Consider the following 13,025-nt stretch of genomic DNA (forward strand, 5'->3'; position numbering starts at 1 on the left):
TAAACACACAAAGCAATGCAAACCAAAAGGCACATCCATGTCTTTATTGAAGAAAGTTATCATAGAGCTGTTTGGTAGCAAACATGCAATCTTGGATGTAGCGCCCTTAAATACAAAGTGGACAAGGCAGTATAAATAATACAATGTGCACTGTATGTCATGTAAAATATATACTGTGTATATTTATATATGTATAAAACATGCTTCTTGGTTAATGGAGAGGGCACACTCGGCACACAAAGTGTTCCTCTCCACCTGCTATGTGAGCCACAAACACACACACACACACACACACACACACCACAACGTGCCCAAACTAGGAGTTCGGTTTTAATACAAAAATATAACGACAAACACATTCTATCAAAAGCCTCCATCGCATGGTGCTGTTCAATACTTCACTTTTATGGGCCATGATTGCATAAGTCTTCTTGCCCCATTTTGTCTTCTTTTTTTTAACCCATACAAATTTGACAAGTTCCACCATATCCCCCAGGAATAGTAGTGGACAGCACTTAAGTCTGTGAGGCCCAAATGGGGGCGGGCGGGGTGGGGGTGGGCAAACAGCACATGCAAGTTAACTTACGGAGCCCCCAGTCAAGTAGATTTGGATCAAAGAAAAACAATTTCACTTCATACAATGCTAGTGTGTCATCTCTGGTAAAAAAAAACTCCAGATGTACATTCAAACAACGAAGGAGCCAGGCTTGGATCAGAAGGAGCAAAAACAAAATGGTGCACCCCTTGCATTCAGTAAACATTTCCCTCATAAAATGATCTTGCAATTTTGGTAAAGGTTACAGGGTTGTCCGGGCGTTATACATCTGGCCCTGGCTTCTATTATCAAATTAAAGAATTGTCGGGTAAGCCTTCTGCAGCGGGCTACTGTAATATTACATCGTACTTCGAATCAACGAGGCAGTGCAAGGTTGAGTCAGAGAAATCAAGAATTAGAGGCACTCAAGGAATGCATTTAAAGGATGTTCAGGAGACCTAGTAGATTTTGTTTCTGGAAGTCGCAGCTCGCTTAGCTTTTTTAGTACCTTATTCAAGTTCCTGTGGCTCAACAATGTGCGTGCTCACAAAAAAGGTAGTGTTATGTGAGGCAAGTATCTATGATCAGCATGGCATAAAAAGGCAACAGCTTGGAAGTGAAACATTGCAGGTTATTAGGGGCTACACTTGACCTTCAGCTGTACCCACCCAAGTTGGGAGTACTTGCTAGTATTCCGTAAGTATAGCCTGTCATATGAGACCCTTCAGATTGGTTACAATCATGTAAAAGTTTTAAAAGTCTTTTCTTTTTGGCCACAAGGAGTCCCGTAGGTGGTAGGTTAAGCAGTAGCCTACGACGTTATGTCTTTTGGTTCCTTCTCTGAGCAGTGTCTTGGTGGAGAAGTTGAGGTAAGTGCATCACCATGTCAGGTTACAGACGGCCTTTTCAGCAACAGTGCTCTCGTGTTACGAACAAGCTTGCCCAGCCGTCGCTCCCCACGCCGACAACATTTCTCGGGTTAAGGACCCCAGAGAGGACCTCGCCAGCTGGGCTTACGAAGCCAACAGTCTTTTAACTCCACCAGTCCAGTAGTTAAGCAGTAGGTTGGGGTTGGTGTGGTGTGGTGGGGGGGAGGGGAGCCTTCATCACAGAACTGTTTCTTTTCTTTTTTTAGGAGGAAGAGGAGGAGGAGTGAAGTGTTGGTGCGCTGATGATGTGCAAGTGGAGCATTGAATGGTCCATCTCTGACTGAGGAGGAAACACCTCCCCACCACCCTGACGTTGAGGAGGAAACACCTCCCCACCACCCTGACGTTGAGCCACACCCAAAGCAAGGTTAACTGTAGGGGGGGAACCATATACAGACAAAGGTTAGTTTCCGCCAATCACAAATGAAAATGACAATCTAACGTTTCTCAAATCTTTAAATCTCCCCCCTGCCCTTAACTCGGACAGTATACAACACATATGCCATTTGCTTACATTTGTATACTGTCAGTGTTACATACTGTATCTCAGGGTCAAGGAACCCTGAGTCCCCGGATCCCAGTTTTGAGAGCCACTGATCCAGGGCCAGCCACTGATCTAACCGATTGACATTATTGTTCAGAAGTAATTTGTTCACATCATTGGCAATTACTAGTTGTTGAGAAGTTGTTGGAATTGTCTTCATTTCATTGCACAGAAAACAATATTTTAGTTTAAAAACATTGCTTAAAATCAATGCATCAGGCATGAAATGCACACACAAATAAATGACATGTATTATTCTATTACGATCTTTCTGGTCTGGATGCAAATAAAGACAATGATCCTCACATGAGCTTCCCTTCTAAACACCCATTAATATAATGCGGTGGGGGGTGAAGAGTATATGGGCACTGTGAGAATAATAGAATAATAACTTTTCTTAAATAAATAATAATAATCAACCAGCGCATGCATGCATTAGGAGAGTGGTTCCCAAATGTTTTACCCAAGTTTTCTATTTGTTAATTATTTTATTCATGGCATTTCTTTGATTTTCTGAATTCATTTATGATGAATTTTTGTTTATATATATATTTCTTCTTTTAATGTAATTATATTTCCGTGACCGATGGAAATGGGCCAGTGTTCGGGGAAACATTGGGGCAACACGCAACATGTAGCCACTAGCCACCACCTGTAGCATTACAGACTCCTCATTACACCCGCAGCACCTTCACAAACCACCCAATCAGGATTGTGTTCATCAGGTTATTGGGGGAAAAAAGAGCCATTAAAAGAGCCACTAAAGCACTACATACATTCATGAATTCAGTCGTGAATCGAGAAAACGCCTGGTGCAAAAGTATAAAGCACACAAACTGTGACAACGGTCACGATTTGTGCCAGTATCCATTGTTGGGCTCCTCTCGCCTCGTCTTGGTACCGCTTGACCTGCGGGGACTGAGGTCAGAGGTCAGGGGGAAAGGTCACAATGGTTGTACTTTACTTAGAAATAGAGTGGTACCGATACGTCGTTTTCCTTCCCGATAACGATTCTGATACCCATAACTTGCGTATCATTCGATACCGAGTACCGATCCGATACCAGTGTGTAATTTAAAAATATATAAGCTAAGACAGTGGTTCTCAAAGTGGGGTCCAGGGACCTCAGGGTTCCTTGAGGGGGTTCCAAATGGAGACACATTTGTACACTCATACGCATACGCATTATGTGTTTGAGAACCACTGATCTAGGAATAAAAAATAAATCCATTAATAATTGTTAGTGCAGCTACAAGTGAAAGGACCACTTCACCACTTTTCAACCTATCTTCATATAATAGGTCCTCACTAATAATCATGAAAAAAATGGCGCAATCTTTTTCTACTCAGTCTGTGTCTCATAGGAGGGCTGTGGGCAATTCAGAAACCGTCTTCCAGTGACATCATCGATGGGGAATACAAGCTAATAGAAACTGCAGGCTTTCTAGTCCTGAAAAGTTGCAATGCGAAAATGGAAGCCATCGTTCTCACGATAATGAAAATCGAAACATTTTTGTAAAAAAATCTTGTTTAAAAAAATAATCTGCCTAATGATGATGTCACTGGAAGACGGCCCACAGCCCTCCTATGAGACACAGACTGAGTAGAAAGAAATCGTGCCATTTTTTCATGATTATTAGTGAGGACCTATTATATGAAGATAGGTTGAAAAGTGGTGAAGTGGTCCTTTAATAATAATACAATAAATAGTACAGTAATGTCCTGTGTTTTCCAAACCAGTAGTGCAACATCAGCTGAAGCATTCAAAATACTAAATAACTGATGACTGTAAATAAAATTATCTTCATCGTGCCCCTGGTCAAAACAAGCTTTATTCAATTATGGCCCACAACCAAAGAACTGATGATCGTGGCCACAAAATGTCTTCTGCGGGTGAAATAAAAGTCGAGCGTCCGTTACAACACAGGTAATTTTCACACAGGGACAAACGCTTTTAAGGGGCTATCGCCCCTTAAAAATCAGTGCACTTGGTATTCCTGTGTGTTGTGATCAAAACCCTCAACATGTCCAGAGCTTGCAGTTCAAATATGAAATTCACTGCACTGCACCGCACACACCGCACACAGTTTTACCCAGTCGGCTGGTCAGAAATGAATAGAGGAACAATCGTCATCGATATCATCCAGTGCCCAGTGCCAGTCCTGAAGACCAAAGTCCAGTAATCTGGAAAGGGAGATTATCTTAGATGGCCAAGCAGAGTGACAATGAAACGCTTTCATCTGAACCTAACCTGAACTGATGCGTTTAACAACTATATATTTTTACTGGCGCAACGCTATTTTAATGATGGCACGCATCGCGCGCATTTTATTTTACCGTAATGTGTACATAGTGGGAAACTTTAGCTTAGTTTTAGTCTTTGAATCTAGGAACTGAAACTAAAAGTTTGCTTTGAACGAGTATCGAGCAGCATCTTGGATTCTTGATGCCGTGATGCTTACCGTATGCGATTCATTTATAAAAACAGAACAAAAAAAACGAAACGGTTAAAATACGGAGATAGGCTATTTCTGCCGAAACTGTGGAAAAGGTGCTCAATTGTGTAACTTAAGTAAAAGTATCAATACTTCAGTGTAGAACAAGTAAAAGTAAAACAAGTAAAAGTCCAGAATTCAAAATCTCTAAGTACTCATTATGCATTATGTTCCATTTCAAGTTTTCAAATGTGTAAAAATCTTTTGAAAATCGCGACACATTGTGAGCTTGTAGATCTGCCATTTTCAAATGGCTGAAGCGTATACTGTATATAATAGGGCTGAAGTGGTTAATGCATGTTTCCTATTCAAAATGAAAATCTCCAAAGTAACTAGTAACTAAAAAATTTAAATAATTGTAGTGGAGTAAAAGTCAGAGAATTTGACAAGTAAAGTACAAATACCTCAAAATTGTACAGTACTTTAAGCAAATACATAGTGCTAAGTTACTTTCCACCACTGACGATATCCCCCCACTCTACGACCGTATCAGAAAATCCCCCCCAAAAAGGAGTGGCTCCCGCCCGGTCTAACTGCTCTGGGCGCTGTAGCATACCCGTACCTGCTCTTGCTGGGGGGCAGCTGTCGACTGGGTCTCCTCATGGACTGGCTGGGCTGGACCTTCATGGAGGCGCGCGGCGAGGAGCGGGCGAAGTTCTCCGACGCCGGCGGCTTCTTGGGGATCTTCTTGACCAGCCGACTCACCCACTTCTGCTGCTCCTCCTGCGAGATGGCCAGCAGCAGCAGGTTCTTCGCCGTCGACACGTCGTAGTACACTGCACGGTGTGGGGAAATTAAATCCATTCACGTTAGGTTAATCGGCATGCGGCGAACACGGAGGGTTATGAATCGGTTCACAAAAATCCATGTTTTAATTTATAATAGAATTGTTTTGTATGTTGGTACTGAATTCTTTTTTTAAGAAAGCTGCTTAATGTTTTTGTTTATTTGTATTATTATTAAAAAGAAATGATATAATCATATTGCTTCAAGATACAAGGAGATATACAAGCTCGCAGTGTGGCACGAGGTGACATGCTGTGAGCTTGTTTTGCTATTTTTGGTGTGAAAAAAGTTGAATAATTTAGACTTCTTTAACACAAATCTTCTCTGGGGGTCCCTCCCCACTGGCACAGAACATTTTCCAGATGAGGGTCCATGGCCAAATATCAAATTTGGGGGTCCTTGAAACGAAAACATTTGAGAACTACTGGTTTAGAAGGCATTCGTAGAATCGGCATCATTGGGCTAAATTGGATTAATTATCGAATATCTTTGTAGAATCGATTGCCACCGGCCTGCCATTTTCGCCCCGGGCCGGCCGGCGGAATCACCGAGACGGACGTACCTCGACAGGGCGCGATGATCTCCTCCTTCTTGTCCATGTGGTCTTTGTGGCACTTGATGTGGCAGCGTCGGCACTCCAGGGCGGGCGGAGGCTTGAACATGTTCCACAGTGGCTTGGTGCAGGCCTCGCAGTTGGCGGGGAAGTGGTAGAGGGTGGGGATGAACTCGTGGCCCTTGTGGTAGATGTAGTTGGACTTCTCCCCGATGGGCATCGGCTCGGGCGGCTCGGCCTCCTTCTTACTCTCGCCCTCGTTGGCATAAAGAATCTAGTTGGAATTAGAATGGGGACATTTTTTTTAAACGGTGGCTTTCAACCCTTTTCACATCGTGGCCCACTATTTATTATCGGTATTTAACCCAAAACTAAGGGGTATTTTGTTATGGTTGGATAAAGTTTTTCCACAATTCCATGCTATATTGATGTTGGCACCATAGGAGAGACAACAGGTAAAGATCAAAATGTGTAGACTTCTTGTAAATTAAGTAATGCCAGATGTTTAACAATAATTTAACTCTCGAGAGTGTAAAATGAAACCCAAATGGACCCTTCCGTGACCCAGACTCAGTAGCTGAGTTGGTGAAAATCCTCAATAGTTATCAAGATTGTCAGGTTACCGGTATGCATTATTCTGCAGTTCTGGTGCACATAGGCCCATTATTATACTTTAAATGTTTTAGCTGGTGCATAAAAGGCAAAGGTGCATTGTGCCATGTGCTAGTTCAAAACTCAACAGATTCCAAACATCATCGTGATTAATGAGAGAAATTGAAGTGTTCAGAATTAACCTGGAATATCCTGGGAATCTCTTTGGAGTCGGCGCGGTACACATCCCCTTGAGTGACAGGCCTCACATGGAAGAGTTTGCTGGAAAAGAAGGAAACATTCCTTAGTAAGTAATGCATATCATCAACATCAGTGTTGTTTTTGACAGCAAATTTAGATTTTAGTTTTTTTTTCTTTTAACATATATATTTCTTTTTCGTAAGACTTTTGTGTCAATATAAAAACGTTATGAATGGGTAGTAATTTATAAGCATTCGCTTCTACCTGCTCCTTTTCGAACACACTTACCTATTGTCTATATATTTTTAAAGATATTTTGTATCTTTACTTTTATTGTTTTATTGTGATGTTTTATTGTATGGTGTTTGAAACAAATAAAAAGAAAGAAAGAAAGAGTAATGGCAGATTATACACTTTGGATGCAACTTAGCATAAAACTGGATCTCTTGTCCACTAGTCCCTCCCTAACATTCTAAAAAACGAACAGTTTTTATTTGTTGACGAAATTGTCAATATATTTAGTCATAGTTTTAGTCATCATATATTCGTTTTTATTTTGTTTTAGTCAGTGAAAAAAGGGTAGTAATTTTTCGTCTTAGTTTTAGTCGACGAAAACAACGCTGATCAACATTCATCAACATGCATCAACTGAGTTAACATTGGGTTTCGTTTCTGACGGTTTCCAGCCGACAGCAATGAAAATGTTCTTTCTACAGCCCACGGCAGCAGAGGAATGCACTTACTCTATGTCCAGCACCATGTAGGGAATGGACTGCTCTTTGTCTTGCTCATTGTTATAGAAGAGGATCTTCTTGCTGCTCACGACCACATACTACCACGGCAAAACAGACCCAGTTGATTAGGTTAATTACAACATTGTTTTCTCAGTCAACAGTAAACAAGCCAATATACAGTATAAGTGTATACTATACAGGGTATGTGCACATTCTACAAGGTACAATCTAGTAATGACATTTAGGACCTTTTTTAAACCAAATTGGCCAAATATTACGTATGAAAGGGGCAAACAGTGTGACAACAGCTGATCTACAAGCTCACAACGCCTCGCAGTGCACGGCATTTTGAGCTTGTAGTTGCCATTTTCACAATGTTTATCTGTGGAAAAGAAATGTAATGCCTACAACAATTCCAAGTGGTTGTCTGGGTGTGGACCCCAGTTTAACAAATATGATCATTTTGGGGGGTCACGGCCTGAAACGATTGGGAATCCTTGGGTTACACAAAAGCTCAAAAAGCATGTAAAATCATTTCTACTTCTGCACCTTTCTCTCCCATCCAAACTTCTTGGTGTTGTTCCTAACAGGAAGCGAGAGCCATCCTTCTAGCCGCATTTCTGGAAGAGAAAGGAGATGGATTAGAACAAGTGGTGGTGCCATCATGGAATTAAAACAAACCAAAAGCACTGCCAACCAACTGGATCCCCAAAAGGCCAACAAGCGCACTTGGGGAGACAGGGCCTTTTCAGTTGCCGCCCCTTCACTGTGGAACTCACTCCCAACTCACATCAGAGCTTCCCCCACCTACGAAACGTTCAAAAGCACACTCAAAATCCACCTTTTCAGAATTGCTTTCCCTACCTAAATCCCCCCCCCCCCACACACACACACACACTTGCTGTTCGTCTACCTTCGGTTTCTAGTTTTTTTATAAAATTGTTTTTATTTTTCTGCTCTGTAAAGCGACTTTTAGTACCTTTAAAAGCAATATATACATTGTATGTATTATAAAACCTCATGACGGAAATGATGATATTTACGTGTCATCATTCTAAACCTATGTTGCTGCTGCTCTGCATACAGCGAGCCAACCAGTTGTAGAAATCATAGACCTCATTGAAGCTTAAAAGAAATAGCAGATCGATAAACTCTCAACGACGTCTGCCATTTTCAGCGAAAACATTCCGACCCCGATAACAAGACAAGAATGGATAAAAGTTGCGCAAACACAAATCCTTCATAACGCCACTGACCAACTGTGTATGCGTCCTCTGAATCGAACTCGGGTCCACTGCTGATGCTGGTGGAGTCCATGGACTGGACACTGAGGGTCTGCATCAGATGTCGGAGCTGCTCTATCTCACTGTCCTTACTGTCCAGGGCCATCTGCAGCTCAATACGCATCTGGCTCTCTTCTGCCAATTGCTGCGAAACACACAACGTGACGGGAAAGGGTTGGCATCAGGAGTCTTAGTTTATTTCGTTTTACACACCATTATAATATATATATAATATAATATATAATATATATATATGTACAATATAATATTTTGATCATAAGAACCAATTACTGAATGTCAAGTCTCCAGGTTTTCTTCAGAATATGTACGACACTTAGGAGTCCAACTACTACGACATTTAGTCGACTAAAACTAGACTAACAATAAAACATTCCGGGTGACTAAAATGTGACTAGAACTAAATGAAAACTGTTCAAAAGACTATAACTAAAACTAAAAATCTAATTTTGCTGCCAAAAACAAACACTGATACTAACCGCCTGTGCGTCGTTCATCTCCCGCTGGTACTTGATGATGGTGCTGTTGAGCTTCTCCTTCTCGGAGCGCAGCTCCAGCTGCAGCTTGCGGTTCTCCTTGTCCTTGCGCTTCATGTCCGTGTCGTTGCCACGCCGACTGCCGCCGGCGCGCACCTCCTTCCGGTTCATGATCTCCGCCAGCTTGTTGACGGCCTGTGGGGGAGGGGAGAAACCGGTTTGTCACACCGTCAGAGCTGGTATGTGGACTTCACGTCTGCTATACGATAAAGCGGGACACATACTCCAGTTCTTTTTTTTTTTTTTTAAGATATTTTTTTGCGGCTTACGCCTTTTATTGATTTTTGAAGGGACAGACAGTAGGCTGACAGGAAACGGGAGAGAGATGGGGGGATGACATGCAGTAAAGGCCGTGTCGGGTCCGGGAGTCGAACCCGCGGCACACTGCGACTGGATTACCAGTCCGGTGCCCAGACCGTTACGCTACGGCCTGGGCCCATACTCCAGTTCTTAGGCGATAACCTAACCACCGCGGTAAGTAGGCCTTGCAGAGCCACGAGGACCCCGATCTCCCAGTCTCAGGGCGGACACTCTAACCACAAGGCCACCGGGCTGGTTTGCAACCACCGCGGTGGTTAGTAAAAACAGAGAGATGTGCTGGGGTGAGAGCGGTGAGTTACTTACTCGCTTATCACCACGGCTCAGTGACGTCATGTCGTAGTTTTTCCCCAAAACCGCAGTGAGTAGGTTATTATCACCTAACAAGTGGAGTATGCGCAAGCCTTTACAATACCGGTGGTTCTCAAACTTTTAATTTCAAGGACTGCCATAACACAGGATAAGCAGGAAGAGATAAATGGGAAGAGATGGCACTAAGAAATGAGAAGACAAATTTGGAACTATATCACTATAAAATGGAAGCTGATAAATGGGTACTCGCTACAGATTGGTTGAAATATTAAAGAGCTGGGGCGCCTGCTGGCCTAGTGGTCCAGGGCTCCAGGCGCATGCCACAAAGAACCTTTTATTTCAACAAAGAATATTACTTTCACTTACATTTAAATATAGAACATTGAGGATGTCTGTGCATGTGTCAGCCTACCTGCTACTTTGCCCACCAGGTGGTGCCGAGAACACCCCAAAAACCCTTTTGTAGACATGTCTTTTAACCACTTTCTTTAAACATTGTTAAACTTTAGTTGTTTGTTTTCCGAAAAATAGCAGATCTACAAGCTCATAGTGCTGCGCTGAGCTCTGCACTATGAGTTTGTAGATCTGCCATTTCTGAAAAATCGTGAAAACGAGTAAATCAGTTCTCAGGGCTAAATGGATTAAGTCCTTGTGTTGAACTCCTACCTGGGTCTTCAGTGTCCTCTCTGACTGCAGCTGCTTCTCAAACGTAGCCTTCATGAGGCTGATCTGTTGCTCCCAGTCCTGGGACCGCTCCACGTCTGCACAAACACACACATACATTTGTGTTAATTTAACTCTTGCTGTGTGCAAATACGTTTACGGGTCCAGGTGGTTACTTTTGTCAGAGTTACAAAAGGGTATATTAATTATTAACACATTGACTAGCCAGCACATATAAATTCTTCCGGCACTGCTAGTGGTTGTTCAGTAGAGACCCTTATTTTGAAGGCCCATTGAACAGTGGGACATAAAAAAAATCTGTTTGGCTTTCAGGGCTTTGTAAACAGAAATTGCACGTGATCTGAAATGGCAAATAACTTAAATGACATGACTCACAATGACCGAACTCAAGACATTTATATCCAAGATGTACTATTGTCAAAATAGGCCATATTTAATACTTAAAAGTAGAAATGCTTCGTTTAGTGTGTGGCCTTTCTGTGTTTTAGCGCAGGCGGTCAGTATGAACACAGCAGTGGAATTTATTTTTATACAGTTCACGGTCTTTACACATTTCTATAGGGATGTCCATCCATAATTAAAATTATGGTTTGATCAGAATAAACTATCTTTAAATGTGAGCAAGACTATGCTATTTGGTAAATGCAGGACTAACACTAGTACATATCCAAATAGATGGGGTTGCTATTGAACGGGTGCACGAAAACAAATTTCTAGGTGTGACAATTGACGATGGGCTTAGCTGGAAAACACACATCACAAACATATTTCCATTACTGTGCTGAGGTATGGGGTAACAACTACAAAACATCAATTCATTCACTTGTCATTTTGCAAAAGAGAGCAATAAGGACTATTCACAAGGTTGGTTATCTGGAACACACAAATCCACTTTTGAAGTTTTTATACAATCAAAATTGCTCAAATTCACAGACATTGTAGCGTACCAGACAGCAATAACAATGTAAAAAGCCAAGAACCATAAATTACCAGCAAATATTCAAAATCTGTTTCATGATCAGGAGGGGGGTTATAATCTGAGGGGAGAACTCAACTTTAAAACTTTAAATCGTAATACCACATTGAAAAGTTTCTGCATTTCCATTTCTGGTGTAACACTTTGGAACAGCTTGAGCAAGGAACAAAAGCAATGTCCAAGCATCAATCAATTTAAAGCAATGTACAAAAACATGATATTTACAAGATACAGGGAGGAAGAAAATTGATTTCACGAGTACTCAAAATATATTATATTTGTGTAGAATGTTTTGTTATATTGGTATTAAATTGTCTATATATTAAAATAGACAATCTTTGGATATGTATAATATGGATGTATGTGTAACTGAAAAGTAATTTCAGTTAAAGTGGGGTGGGAGTTTATAAGTTTTTACTTCTTCTCACTCCTTTTCGGATATGCTTAGATTTATTTATTTTATTATTTTCCTTTTATTTCTTCTTGCTATTTTTTTGTTAACTATTTTATTTTAATTATTTTTCATTGTGAAATGCAAGGAATTGTTCTGTTTATTGGCATATTCGAAATAAACATGACAAACAAACAAATGTCCCGACTCGCGATCATTATTTTGATAGAATATCACTATAGTACAATATCCAAAATTAGACAATATCCAGTCTAATATCATGACATGGATATAATATTGATACTAGAGATGTCTCAATCATGTTTTTTTGCTCCCGATCTGATTCCGAACACTTGAAAATGACGTGATCGTCCTTGATTTCCGATCACGTGATCGGATTGGGACAACCATAATTGTGACAATTAGCGAATGAAAAAAAAAAGTGATTATCTAAAATAACTGCGCTTAAACGATTATGTGCTAATTGCGACGGGCCTAGTTTGAAGTGTAGAAGGGTGTAGCAGGCGTTACCTTCCAGGGTCTCCTTCAGTTTGTTGTTGAGCTCTTCCTTCTCATTGGCGAGGTTGGCCACGTCACTGGTCAGGGTGCGATTAGCTTCCTCTAGCTGTGGCAGGAAAACAAGGACAATCCTGTTAATGAGCGCTAAACAAAGGACCGCGTCAAATCTGATGTTTCTTTTTCCTGTCGTGCCTAGAGTGCCCTTCAGCATGTTTTAAAGTTGAGTTTCAGTGTCATCATTTGCAGTTAAAATCCATGACCACTCTCCATTGTTCCATGTGGGTTTGTAATCGTTTTAAGTCTACTTCTTAGCATTTCATTTTTACACATTTTAGTTTCTAGCTGCTTTGTTTACACGTCTGTCTCTGATCGTCTCATTATTTGCTTATTTTTATTTTTCATTTTCGCTGGGTATCAGTTTGAACTTGAAATTCCTAACCTGGTGTGTCGGTTAGAGAACACAGGAATTGATTTCATAAAAGAATAATTAATTTAATTTAATTTTCGTTTCATTACCTCAATAACACCCACACAACCTGAACTTTGAACATTTAGTGGATTTTGTGTGGTCTGGGGTTTTCTCTGTGTGCTTTTGAGCTGCAATGAAATCATCCACTGGA

General features: G+C 41.1%; 1 protein-coding gene across 3 annotated transcripts in view; it reads right to left on the reverse strand.

Moving 5' to 3' along the window:
• Positions 1-29: 29 nt before the first annotated feature.
• Positions 30-13,025, reverse strand: part of rock2a (rho-associated, coiled-coil containing protein kinase 2a) — a 65,387-nt gene continuing 52,391 nt past the window's right edge. The window contains exons 23-32 of one of the 3 annotated variants that reach the window (XM_083792635.1): positions 12,418-12,511; positions 10,502-10,596; positions 9,149-9,340; positions 8,625-8,796; positions 7,918-7,988; positions 7,378-7,466; positions 6,637-6,715; positions 5,852-6,116; positions 5,066-5,279; positions 30-1,836 (exon numbers count right to left, since the gene is read on the reverse strand). In XM_083792635.1, the coding sequence (XP_083648761.1) occupies positions 1,833-1,836; positions 5,066-5,279; positions 5,852-6,116; positions 6,637-6,715; positions 7,378-7,466; positions 7,918-7,988; positions 8,625-8,796; positions 9,149-9,340; positions 10,502-10,596; positions 12,418-12,511 (1,275 nt within the window). In that variant the 3' untranslated portion in view covers positions 30-1,832. The other 2 variants (XM_083792634.1, XM_083792633.1) reach the window with 2 other exon arrangements.

The sequence above is a fragment of the Protomyctophum parallelum genome, assembly GCF_964188405.1.
Source record: "Protomyctophum parallelum genome assembly, chromosome: 20".
NCBI classification, from domain to species: Eukaryota; Metazoa; Chordata; class Actinopteri; order Myctophiformes; family Myctophidae; genus Protomyctophum; species Protomyctophum parallelum.